This window comes from Bombina bombina, chromosome 5 (assembly GCF_027579735.1).
Source record: "Bombina bombina isolate aBomBom1 chromosome 5, aBomBom1.pri, whole genome shotgun sequence".
Lineage (NCBI taxonomy): Eukaryota > Metazoa > Chordata > Amphibia > Anura > Bombinatoridae > Bombina > Bombina bombina.
The window spans coordinates 939,661,631-939,675,484 of NC_069503.1; the positions used below are offsets into that span (position 1 = coordinate 939,661,631).

General features: G+C 37.7%; 1 protein-coding gene across 1 annotated transcript in view; it reads left to right on the top strand.

The window, feature by feature from the left end:
- The first annotated feature begins 12,268 nt into the window (after nucleotides 1-12,268).
- LY96 (lymphocyte antigen 96) overlaps nucleotides 12,269-13,854 on the top strand; it is a 141,600-nt gene continuing 140,014 nt past the window's right edge. The window contains exon 1 of the mRNA XM_053715135.1: nucleotides 12,269-12,589. Within this exon, the coding sequence (XP_053571110.1) occupies nucleotides 12,481-12,589 (109 nt within the window). The 5' untranslated portion in view covers nucleotides 12,269-12,480. The remainder of the gene's footprint in view (nucleotides 12,590-13,854) is intronic.

Sequence of the window (13,854 nt, forward strand, 5' to 3'; positions counted from 1 at the left end):
AATAATATTTATTTCCATTGTTCAGATACCTAAATACTGTACTAATCAGTGATATGTCTCTATCTACGTGTGTTGTACATGAATATATTACTGTAAATTGTTATTTCCTCAATAAAAAACTTCATTTAAAAAAAAAAAAAAAAAAGTCAGTAGTTAAGAGTTTTACACTACAATGCCGTAGCATAAAACTCTTAACTAAAGTGCTAAAAAGTACACTAACACCCATAAACTACCTATTAACCCCTAAACCGAAGGCCCCCCACATCGCAAACACTAAAATAAAATTTTTAACCCCTAATCTGCCGAACCAGACATCGCTGCCATATAATAAATATATTAACTCCTAAACCGCCGCACTCCCGCCTCGCAAACACTAGTTAAATATTATTAACCCCTAATCTGCCTGCCCTAACATCAACGACACCTACCTACATTTATTAACCCCTAATCTGCCGTCCCCAACGTCGCCGCCACTATACTAAATGTATTAACCCCCTAAACCTAAGTCTAACCCTAAACCTAACCCCCCCTAACTTAAATATAATTTAAATAAATCTAAATAAAATTAATACAATTCACTAAATTATTCCTATTTAAAACTAAATACTTACCTATAAAATAAACCCTAAGATAGCTACAATATAACTAATAGATACATTGTATCTATCTTAGGGTTTATTTTTATTTTACAGGCAACTTTGTATTTATTTTAACTAGATACAATATTTATTAAATAGTTATTTACCTAGTTAAAATAAAGACAAATTTACCTGTAAAATAAAACCTAACCTATGTTACAATTAACACTACACTATACTATAATTAAATTAATTCCCTAAACTAAATACAATTAATTACAATTTAAAAAAATTATCTAAAGTACGATAAAAACAATCACTACATTACAGAAAATAATAAAATAAGATTTTTAAACTAATTACACCTACTCTAATCCCCCTAACAAAATAAAAAGCCCCACAAAATAAAAAAGCCCTACCCTACACTAAATTACAAATAGCCCTTAAAAGGGCCTTTTGTGGGGCATTGCCCCAAAGTAATCAGCTCTTTTACCTGTAAAAAAAAAGTACAAATACCCCCCAACATTAAAACCCACCACCCACACAACCAACCCTACTCTAAAACCCACCCAACCCCCCCTTAAAAAACCTAACACTAACCCCTTGAAGATCACCCTACCGTGAGACGTCTTCACCCAACTGGGCAGAAGTGGTCCTCCAGATGGGCAGAAGTCTTCATCCAAGCCGGGCAGAAGAGATCCTCCAGACGGGCAGAATTCTTCATCCAGACGGCATCTTCTATCTTCATCCATCCGGCGCGAAGCGGCTCCATCTTCAAGACATCCGACGCGGAGCATGCTCTTCAAACGACGGCCGACTGAAGAATGAAGGTTCCTTTAAATGACATCATCCAAGATGGCATCCCTTCAATTCCGATTGGCTGATAGAATTCTATCAGCCAATTGGAATTAAGGTAGAAAAAATCCTATTGGCTGATGCAATCAGCCAATAGGATTGAAGTTCAATCCTATTGGCTGATCCAATCAGCCAATAGGATTGAGCTGGCATTCTATTGGCTGATTGGATCAGCCAATAGAATGCAATCTCAATCCTATTGGCTGATTGCATCAGCCAATAGGATTTCTTCTGCCTTAATTCCAATTGGCTGATAGAATTCGCTCACGTTTTTGCGGTTAACGCTGGGTTTCTAATAACCCGTAATACCAGCGTTGTCTGCAAGTAAGCGGTGAGCATAAACTGCTTGTTAGCACCGCACCCCTGTTAACGCAAAACTCGTAATCTAGGTGAAGGTGTTTACCCTGACTGCACAAGATCTCATCTAATGGAGGAAAGCACATAACGTCAAAAATACAACATAATCTATACTCAGGGTACTCCACTCTACCAGAGAGCCTCAGTATCAAGCATTTTTAAATCATACAGCTGCACCAGCTAATGAAACATTAGCTTATTAAGCTTGATCTTTTGGAATTAGACAATAGTCTAAACTCCTGAGGCAACTATCATTACTTAATAATTCATATACAGATTATCAGCCAGATTACAAGTGTAGCGGTATTTAATGCTCTCACTCGCACGCTAACTCTGCTAGAAGTAATCTTTTTGTGCTTGTTGGGTAGCTTTCATATTACAAGTTGAAAGTAAAAAGTTTTGGCTTACACACTAACCTGAGGTGTTCAAAATGCAAACTTCAGATATCATGAACACGTTAACGTATTCCTCCATAGAATTCAATGGAGCAAAAAAAGTGGAAAAAAACGAACACCCTACTCGCACGCAAACCCGATCACATATTCTCAAGTGCGCTAACCCGACATGAAAATAGTAATATTTCACATTCCAATGTTCTTCACATAGCAGAATATGTTTTACACATATTTCTACATATATCTGGTGGTATTTTGGTAAAATATATCAATACTTATATATATATATATATATATATATATATATATATATACACACAGATATACAGATATATATATATATATATATATATATATATATATATATATATATATAGGAATATCTATTTAAAAATACATAGAACATTATAATATGAAATATTTGCAGTAAATACACAGTATAGCATTTTATTAAATATGAATATTGCATAAATATGTTTTTACATGTTTTAATCTACTTAACTGTAATGGGCTCCAATGCACTTATATAAATGTCTAGATATGTACACTTATGTATTTATGTGTTTATAAGTGTATATATGTCTGGAAATACATAAGTACATATGTACACACATATAAACATATATATATATATATATATATATATATATATATATATATATATATATATATATATCTTTAGACATGTATATGTATGTAGCTCTATGTTAAAGCCATTTGTCTGCCTTTTTTTCTAACACCTGAGACCTCATATCTTTGAGCCCTTATAAGTTTTTTGTGGAAATTTTTAAAAATATTTTTTTGTATTGGATTGTGTTATTATGAGTGAAACTGTACTTTGTAATGTATTTTTTATGTGTTTTGTGCAACTTTTACATAGTGACCTGAAGCCAAGAATGGTATGCTTTATCTCGTTTTGGAGACATTGAGAAGATAGAATCTGAGACAACTACTATTCTGCAACCACAACATTTCCTAGCTAACAAAGCTGACTTTTGGGACACTCTTCATCTAGAGACTCTAAACCCTGAAGATACTCCTAGTTCCTCAGAAACTATTCAGCATCCAGAGTTCCAGATTTGGACAGCAAGGTAGTAGAGCCATTCTCCGTAGTTCCTGAGGTCCTACATTATTTTCATGACACCTCTCTGGGAGGATGTGGAGATATCCATAAGACTCAAGAGTTAATTAGTCGACAATTCTTTTGGCCTGGCATGCAAAAAAAGATATAAAATCTTATGTACAGTCTTGTTCTGTGTGTATAGTTAACACAGCAAGTCTCTTACAACCACTTCCCGTGCCAAGCAGACCCTTGAGGAGTGAACAAATGACTGGCATCTAAAGTTTAACATTGCAAAGTGCAAAATTATGCATTTAGGAAAGAAAAATCCAAATGTTAATTACAAACTCAATGACTTTTACAAATGGGGAACAGGACTTGGGAATTATTATTTCAATGCTTTAAAATGTAGTAAACAATGCAGTATTGCAGAAAGTTTAGGCCAGCAGAACAGTTGCGTCACTGGGGAGGGTGTAGGGGTTGTGGCACCCGGGTGACACAGTTCAGGGTGTGAGAAAAAGCCAGACAAGAACTTACTCTACTTGAGTAATCCTCCTCCTGCAACGGAGTCACCTCGCCAGCAGCACGGGCTCCCTTGAGGCACCAGGTCTGGGATTAGGGTTGCCACCTGTTTGTGTTTTAAGGTGGCTATCTTGGATTAGAAGAGACTCAGGCCCTGGACATGGCCGGGTTTTGGTTGTCTGAGTACGCAGCGAGATAATGGCAACGCCAGTGCACTATGTGTGTATCACTCTGAGTCAGTCTGATGCCCTTTGCACTGTCTGCAGCGCTGTGTCTCTCTCAGTGAGTCACCAGAGCCCACTGCCCAGCTGCCCGCTAGTGCTCCCCTCCCAGTGACTGTCTACGCTGGCCACTCCCCGCGGGCCAGTGGTGATGTGATGTCACGTGTAATAATCTTGGGGAAGACAAGGTGTAGGAAGGAATTTCTCAAGGATCCATTCTATCAGTAACGTATGACTTATCTCTCAGTATGAAGTATGTAGTACAAGTCATGTTATTAGCTGCTTAGCTAGACACATAGGGGCCGATCCTGCAGCTGTTTCAGCGAGAGCCTTGAGGCTCGCCGGACACAGGAGTTAAGAAGCAGTGGTCTTAAGACCTCTGCTCCTTAAAGGTAAATGAAACCCATATTTTTTCTTTCATGATTTAGAAATAACATTCAATTTAAATCAACTTTCTAATTTACTTCTATTATCTAATTTGCTTCATTTTCTTGATATCCTTTGCTGAAAAGCATATCTGGATAGGCTCAGTAGCTGCTGATTGGTGGCTGCGCATAGATGCCTCGTGTGATTGGCTCACCCATGTGCAGTGCTATTTCTTCAACAACGGATATCTAAAGAATAAAGCAAATTAGATAATAGATGTAAATTGGAATGTTGCTTAAAATTGTATTCTCTATCTGAATCTTGAAAGAAAAATCTTGGGTTTAATGTCCCTTTAACTCATCCTTCTCCTCTGAGGATACGGACATCAATCCGCTCAATCTCATATGATCGGGTTGATTGACACCCCCTGCTAGCGGCCGCAAATCTGCAGGGGGCGGCATTGCACAATCAGTTCACCAGAACTGCTTGTGCAATGTTAAATGCTGACAGAGTACGCGGACATGATCCCCATAGTGCTGAAGCTATTATTTTACTTTGTAATATGAGTGATATTTTTTTATGTGTCTGTCTGAACTGACTTCCTCTGGGACTATTCAGAATAGTATGACATGAAAAGTTTCTGTATCTACAGGCTTTGGTTATTGGACTTGATTTTTTAATGTCAGGGTCATGCTCTATAGCTTAAGGGTCGTAGATTCAGGAGTAATATGTGTAAGTTCTTCTTTACAGAAAGAGTGATTGATTTATGGAATAAACTTCCACAAGAGGTGGTAACGACAAGAATGCCTAGAATAAGCATTAAGCTATCCTACAATCTAGATAACTTTATACTTTTAGAAATTATTGGGCACACTGTTTGGCCTATGGTTCTTATCTGCCATCAAAATCTCCATTATTGGATTTTTGTGTGGAATGTGTGAGATTTGGCTTTTTTTCTCCACTTTGTTGTGTCATACCAATACATACAAAATAAATAAACATGAGAATGCCTAAACATTTGTAATTGTAACAATGTTCTAGGCGAAGTGGTGCATTATCTGACAGAAATGCAGAGGTGCAAATATTTTTGGTCATGACTGCATATGTGTGTGTGTATGTGTATATATATATATATATATATATATATGATAGATGTTATATTTAAATTATAGCTTTTATTGTTTGAACTAAGTCTGTGTTTAGATACAAATTTTGCTTAACTTTGAAACAAAAATGTTTTAATTTGCCAGTTTTGTAGCTATTACTAGTGACTATATTTTATATTTTAACTATAAGTTTCCCTTGCTGCAGCCATTTTAAGTGTATTTTTGTATCTACAGGTGAAACTCGAAAAATTAGAATATCGTGCAAAAGTTCATTTATTTCACTAATGCAACTTAAAAAGTGAAACTAATATATGAGATAGACTCATTACATGCAAAGCAAGATAGTTCAAGCCGTGATTTGTCATAATTGTGATGATTATGGCTTACAGCTCATGAAAACCCCAAATCCACAATCTCAGGCCTAGATTTGGAGTTTGGTGTTAGCCGTGAAAACCAGCGTTAGAGGCTCCTAACGCTGGTTTTAGGCTACCTCCGGTATTTGGAGTCACTCAAAAAAGGGTCTAACGCTCACTTTTCAGCCGCGACTTTTCCATACCGCAGATCCCCTTACGTCAATTGCGTATCCTATCTTTTCAATGGGATCTTTCTAACTCCGGTATTTAGAGTCGTGTCTGAAGTGAGCGTTAGAACTCTAACGACAAAACTCCAGCCGCAGGAAAAAAGTCAGTAGTTAAGAGCTTTCTGGGCTAACGCCGGTTTAAAAAGCTCTTAACTACTGTACTCTAAAGTACACTAACACCCATAAACTACCTATGTACCCCTAAACCGAGGTCCCCCCACATCGCCGCAACTCGATTACATTTTTTTAACCCCTAATCTGCCGACCGCCAACTACGTTATCCTTATGTACCCCTAATCTGCTGCCCCTAACACCGCCGACCCCTATATTATATTTATTAACCCCTAATCTGCCCCCCTCAACGTCGCCTCCACCTGCCTACACTTATTAACCCCTAATCCGCCTCACTAACCCTATAATAAATAGTATTAACCTCTAATCTGCCCTCCCAAACATCGCCGACACCTAACTTCAATTATTAACCCCTAATCTGCCGACCGGAGCTCACCGCTATTCTAATAAATGTATTAACCCCTAAAGCTAAGTCTAACCCTAACACTAACACCCCCCTAAGTTAAATATAATTTTAATCTAACGAAATTAATTAACTCTTATTAAATAAATTATTCCTATTTAAAGCTAAATACTTACCTGTAAAATAAATCCTAATATAGCTACAATATAAATTATAATTACATTGTAGCTATTTTAGGATTAATATTTATTTTACAGGCAACTTTGCAATTATTTTAACCAGGTACAATAGCTATTAAATAGTTAAGAACTATTTAATAGTTACCTAGTTAAAATGATTACAAAATTACCTGTAAAATAAATCCTAACCTAAGTTACAATTAAACCTAACACTATACTATCATTAAATTAATTAAATAAAATACCTACAATTACCTACAATTAAACCTAACACTACACTATCAATACATTAATTAAATACAATATCTACAAATAACTACAATGAAATAAACTAACTAAAGTACAAAAAATAAAAAAGAACTAAGTTACAAAAAATAAAAAAATATCTACAAACATAAGAAAAATATTACAACAATTTTAAACTAATTACACCTACTCTAAGCCCCCTAATAAAACAACAAAGCCCCCCAAAATAAAAAATGCCCTACCCTATTCTAAATTACTAAAGTTAAAAGCTCTTTTACCTTACCAGCCCTGAACAGGGCCCTTTGCGGGGCATGCCCCAAGAAGTTCAGCTCTTTTGCCTGTAAAAAAAACATACAATACCCCCCCCCCCCAACATTACAACCCACCACCCACATACCCCTAATCTAACCCAAACCTAACACTAAGCCCCTGAAGATCTTCCTACCTTATCTTCACCATACCAGGTTCACCGATCCGTCCTGAAGAGCTCCTCCGATGTCCTGATCCAAGCTCAAGCGGGGGGCTGAAGATGTCCATGATCCGGTAGAAGTCTTCATCCAAGCGGGGCAGAAGAGGTCTTCCATCCGATTGAAGTCTTCATCCAAGCGGGGCAGAAGAGGTCTTCCATCCGATTGAAGTCTTCATCCAGGCGGCATCTTCTATCGACATCCATCTGGAGCGGAGCGGCAGCATCCTGAAGACCTCCGACGCGGAACATCCATCCTAGCCGATGACTGAACGACGAATGACGGTTCCTTTAAATGACGTCATCCAAGATGGCGTCCCTCGAATTCCGATTGGCTGATAGGATTCTATCAGCCAATCGGAATTAAGGTAGGAAAAATCTGATTGGCTGATTGAATCAGCCAATCAGATTTAGCTCGCATTCTATTGGCTGATCGGAACAGCCAATAGAATGCAAGCTCAATCTGATTGGCTGATTGGATCAGCCAATCGGATTGAACTTGATTCTGATTGGCTGATTCCATCAGCCAATCAGAATATTCGTACCTTAATTCCGAGTTCGAGGGACGCCATCTTGGATGACGTCATTTAAAGGAACCGTCATTCGTCGTTCAGTCGTCGGCCAGGATGGATGTTCCGCGGTGGAGGTCTTCAGGATGCTGCCGCTCTGCTCCAGATGGATGTCGATAGAAGATGCCGCCTGGATGAAGACTTCAATCGGATGGAAGACCTCTTCTGCCCCGCTTGGATGAAGACTTCAATCGGATGGAAGACCTCTTCTGCCCCGCTTGGATGAAGACTTCTACTGGATCATGGACATCTTCAGCCCCCCACTTGGGCTTGGATCAGGACATCGGAGGAGCTCTTCAGGACGGATCGGTGAACCTGGTATGGTGAAGATAAGGTAGGAAGATCTTCAGGGGCTTAGTGTTAGGTTTATTTAAGGGGGGTTTGGGTTAGATTAGGGGTATGTGGGTGGTGGGTTGTAATGTTGGGGGGGGGGTATTGTATGTTTTTTTTACAGGCAAAAGAGCTGAACTTCTTGGGGCATGCCCCGCAAAGGGCCCTGTTCAGGGCTGGTAAGGTAAAAGAGCTTTTAACTTTAGTAATTTAGAATAGGGTAGGGCATTTTTTATTTTGGGGGGCTTTGTTGTTTTATTAGGGGGCTTAGAGTAGGTGTAATTAGTTTAAAATTGTTGTAATATTTTTCTTATGTTTGTAGATATTTTTTTATTTTTTGTAACTTAGTTCTTTTTTATTTTTTGTACTTTAGTTAGTTTATTTCATTGTAGTTATTTGTAGATATTGTATTTAATTAATGTATTGATAGTGTAGTGTTAGGTTTAATTGTAGGTAATTGTAGGTATTTTATTTAATTAATTTAATGATAGTATAGTGTTAGGTTTAATTGTAACTTAGGTTAGGATTTATTTTACAGGTAATTTTGTAATTATTTTAACTAGGTAACTATTAAATAGTTCTTAACTATTTAATAGCTATTGTACATGGTTAAAATAATTACAAAGTTGCCTGTAAAATAAATATTAATCCTAAAATAGCTACAATGTAATTATAATTTATATTGTAGCTATATTAGGATTTATTTTACAGGTAAGTATTTAGCTTTAAATAGGAATAATTTATTTAATAAGAGTTAATTAATTTCGTTAGATTAAAATTATATTTAACTTAGGGGGGTGTTAGTGTTAGGGTTAGACTTAGCTTTAGGGGTTAATACATTTATTAGAATAGCGGTGAGCTCCGGTCGGCAGATTAGGGGTTAATAATTGAAGTTAGGTGTCGGCGATGTTAGGGAGGGCAGATTAGGGGTTAATACTATTTATTATAGGGTTAGTGAGGCGGATTAGGGGTTAATAACTTTATTATAGTAGCGGTGCGGTCCGCTCGGCAGATTAGGGGTTAATAAGTGTAGGCAGGTGGAGGCGACGTTGTGGGGGGCAGATTAGGGGTTAATAAATATAATATAGGGGTCGGCGGTGTTAGGGGCAGCAGATTAGGGGTACATAGGGATAATGTAAGTAGCGGCGGTTTACGGAGAGGCAGATTAGGGGTTAATAATAATATGCAGGGGTCAGCGATAGCGGGGGCGGCAGATTAGGGGTTAATAAGTGTAAGGCAGGGGTGTTTAGACTCGGGGTACATGTTAGAGTGTTAGGTGAAGACGTAGGAAGTGTTTCCCCATAGCAAACAATGGGGCTGCGTTAGGAGCTGAACGCGGCTTTTTTGCAGGTGTTAGGTTTTTTTTCAGCTCAAACAGCCCCATTGTTTTCTATGGGGGAATCGTGCACGAGCACGTTTTTGAGGCTGGCCGATTGCGTAAGCAACTCTGGTATTGAGAGTTGAAGCTGCGTTAAAAATGCTCTACGCTCCTTTTTTGGAGCCTAACGCAGCCTTTATGTGGACTCTCAATACCAGAGTTATTTTTATGGTGCGGGCAGAAAAAAGCCGGCGTTAGCTACGCGGGTCCTTACCAACAAAACTCTAAATCTAGCCGTCAGAAAATTAGAATATTGTGAAAAGGTGCAATATTCTAGGCTCAGTGTCCCACTCTAATCAGCTAATTAAAGGGAAACTGTACCCACATTTTTTCTTTCGTGATTCAGATATAGCGTGAAATTTTAAGCAACTTTCTAATTTACTCCTATTATCAAATTTTCTTCATTCTCTTGGTATCTTTATTTGAAATGCACAAATGTAAGTTTAGATGCCGGACCATTTTTGGTGAACAACCTGGGTTGTCCTTTCTGATTGGTGGATAAATTCATCCACCAATAAAAAAGTGCTGTCCAGAGTACTGAAACCAAAAAAAGCTTAGATGCCTTCTTTTTCAAATAAAGATAGCAAGAGAATGAAGAAAAATTGATAATAGGAGCAAATTAGAAAGTTGCTTAAAATTGCATGCTCTTTCTGAATTACAAAAGAAAACAAATTGGGTTCAGTGTCCCTTTAAGCCATAACACCTGCAAAGGGTTCCTGAGCCTTTAAATGGTCCCTCAGTCTGGTTCAGTAGGAATCACAATCATGGGAAAGATTGCTGACCTGACAGTTGTGCAGAATTGACACCCTCCATAAGGAGGGAAAGCCTCAAAAGGTCATTGCAAAAGAAGTTGGATGTTCCCAAAGTGCTGCATCAAAGCACATTAATAGAAAGATATGTGGAAGGGAAAAGTGTGGAAGAAAAAGTTTCACAAGCAGCAAGGATGACCGCAACCTGGAGAGGATTGTCAGGAAAAGGCCATTCAAAAGTGTTGGAAACTTTCACAAGGAGTGGACTGAGGCTGGAGTCAGTGCATCAAGAGCCACCACAAACAGACGGATCCTGGACATGGGCTTCAAATATTGTATTCCTCTTGACAAGCCACTCCTGAACAACAAACAACGTCAGAAGCGTCTTACCTGGGCTAAAGAAAAACAGACCTGGTCTGTTGCTCAGTGGTCCAAAGTCCTCTTTTCTGATGAGATCAAATTTTGCATCTCATTTGTAAACCAAGGGCCCAGAGTATGGAGGAAGAATGGAGAGGCACACACTACAAGATGCTTGAAGTCCAGTGTGAAGTTTCCACAGTCTGTGTTGATTTTGGGAGCCATATCATCTGCTGGTGTTGGTCCACTGTGCTTCATTAAGTCCGGGGTCAATGCAGCCGTCTACCAGGATATTTTGGAGCACTTAATGCTTCCTTCCGCAGACGAGCTCTATGGGGATGCTGACTTCATTTTCCATCAGGACTTGGAACCTGCCCACACTGCCAAAAGCACCAAAATCTGGTTCAGTGACCGTGGGATTACTGTGCTTGATTGGCCAGCAAACTCGCCTGACCTGAACCCCACAGAGAATCTATGGGGCATTGCCAAGAGAAAGATGAGACTGAACAATGCAGAAGAGCTGAAGGCAGCTATTGAAGCAGGATACAAGCAAGAAAAATACATGATACATGATATTCAGTGATTTGTTTTTATCATTTTATATTTGCTTTTAATTCTGCTCTTGACAAAGACGTCTATTTTGCTGTACCAAGCCGGACTCTCCAAATATATGGAGTAAGTTACTACTTTTTTATTTCTGCACATTGGATTATTTGTCACTTGAGTCTCCATTTATTCACAGCTAAACAGCAGGCAATATATGGGATTACCATACCCCAACCTGGAGACACACGATTTTGAAGCTGAACTACTGCAGCATATGGAGTGAGTATACTGCACTCATAGTAATTTGGTTGCTACATACACCTCAAGCCCTGTTTTTCTCTTCATCATTAGAGAAAAATCACTCTACAGACCAGCGCCATCTATCTTCTACTATTCGCTATTGAAGCATCCTGGTCTTCCATAACACCTCAGCAGTGCCACAGGCTGATAGCTTCCATGCCACGCCGCATTTAAGCTGTAATTGCTGCAAAAGGGGCCCAAACCAAGTACTGAGTACATACAGTATGCATACTTATACTTTTTACAGTGTTGTCACATGAAAAGATATAATAAAATATTTACAAAAATGTGAGGGATGTACTTTTGTGAGATACTGTGTGTATATATATATAATATATATATGTGTGTGTGTGTAGAAATATGTATGTATGAATAAATAAATAGGACATATGCTTCTATGTGAAGAATTTTGGAATGTGAAATGTGCAATCGAGTACTGCTCCACTTGTAATCTGGCCCTTTATGAGGAATTTTTGTTTTCAATATGATATCACAAAATCTTTGCTTGTACTCCATTTAATATGCATGAAAAGATTATCTGTGTTTGTCTGATTTGCATCCCAATTTCCTCTTTTCATTTTAAGCAAGTAAAATGCTTCCTTTTCCTTTCTGCATTTGCAATTACAGCTAGCTTCGGCACTACCATTTGATCATATTTAATCAATGTAAAATTACTAGTAGCGTGACACTCCCTGTTGGATTCAGTAGAAACCAGGAACACAAAGAAGAATTATAATATTGAAAGAGGAATATGAACTTTACCTAACCTTTTAAACTATACGCTTCCTGATTACAGCACGGAACAAGCACTAAATTTTCCAAGAAAAGTTTTACAATTCTAAATAATGCTTCATTTAGTTCTATTTTCACTACTTGCTTTTGTGTTTGTGGACACAGCTAAAGAATATTTACTCTGTAACTCTTCAAATCTAGAAGTCCGGTATTCACTGCATGGTAAGTAACCAAACATTGTAAACAAACAGCATATATAGCAAGCGAATGGCATTATAAAAGAAAGAACATGAAAGTCAGAGTAAAATTGTCATGATTCAGACAGACTATAGATTTTGTTATTTCTTTTCTCTTATTATTCTTTGTTAAAACTTTCCATACTGAGGTAGGTTCAGGCACTGTTTGTCAGCAGTGTTTTCAACTCGTTACAATGATATTATATAGTGCTCATGTGACATGCACACTGATAAGCCTATCCCAGGAGATATGTTTTAGCAAATGATACCTAAAAAGAGGTCATTTTCATGTAACAACTAAATTGAAGACTATTATTTTAGTTACACAAGCTTTATGAATCAGGAAAATGTATTCGGAGTTTCACATCCCTTTAACATTTACTACATAGCTATGGCATAGTTCCTTAATCAGAGACTTCACTTTGCAATGCAAACATATGCCTGACGTTTGCTTGAGCACAGTTGCTAAAATACATTTAAAAAAAAAAAGAAATTTCACGATAAAATCTTTTAGTTTTATGAAACAAGAGCATAGTATTTAACCCCTTAACGACCGGACTTATATGTCTACATCGGAACAAAGTAATGTAAACAAATAAGTAAAAAATTTAAATCACGTGCTCGTTCATGCGATTGCATGATTTCAATGATGGGATTGTGTCTGGGGGGAGGGCCTATGATGCTAGGCACACCCTCCAGGCTCCAGCCTGCAATCCCATTCGGGAAGCGCCTTTGGCTTTAGTACAGCCAAAAGGCTAGGACGTTCTATGCTGTCCTAAGGGCATTAAAATTAGGACGGCATAGAAAGTCCTAATGGCTTTAAGGGGTTAAAACACATTGGTGGAACTGAAAACATTCCTAAATGTGTATCCTGCAGATTTGTGCAGATCTGATTTATGTCTATGCTTTAGTAACTCTTGTCAAAGCTGTGCCAACAAGTTAAAAACAATTTGTTTAATTCAAAACCAAAAATGTTTTTAATGTTTTCAAAGATTATATGAAAACTTTGAATAAAAAGAGCATAACACATTCTCTTAAAGTAGTAAATAAATGCTAAAAATAATGTATTTAAATCAGTCTGATAGTATGCAATTACATTTTTTAAATTATGTTAGTTCTTTGAATATTGAAGAAAAAAGAGTAAAGGTTTAGTTTCCTATAAAGTACTTTTGTTTCTGTAAAGTAATGGGTGCCATTATGTTGAAAACTAGGTTTCGCTGTATCTCATCTATTTTGCTGAGGACAGTTAGT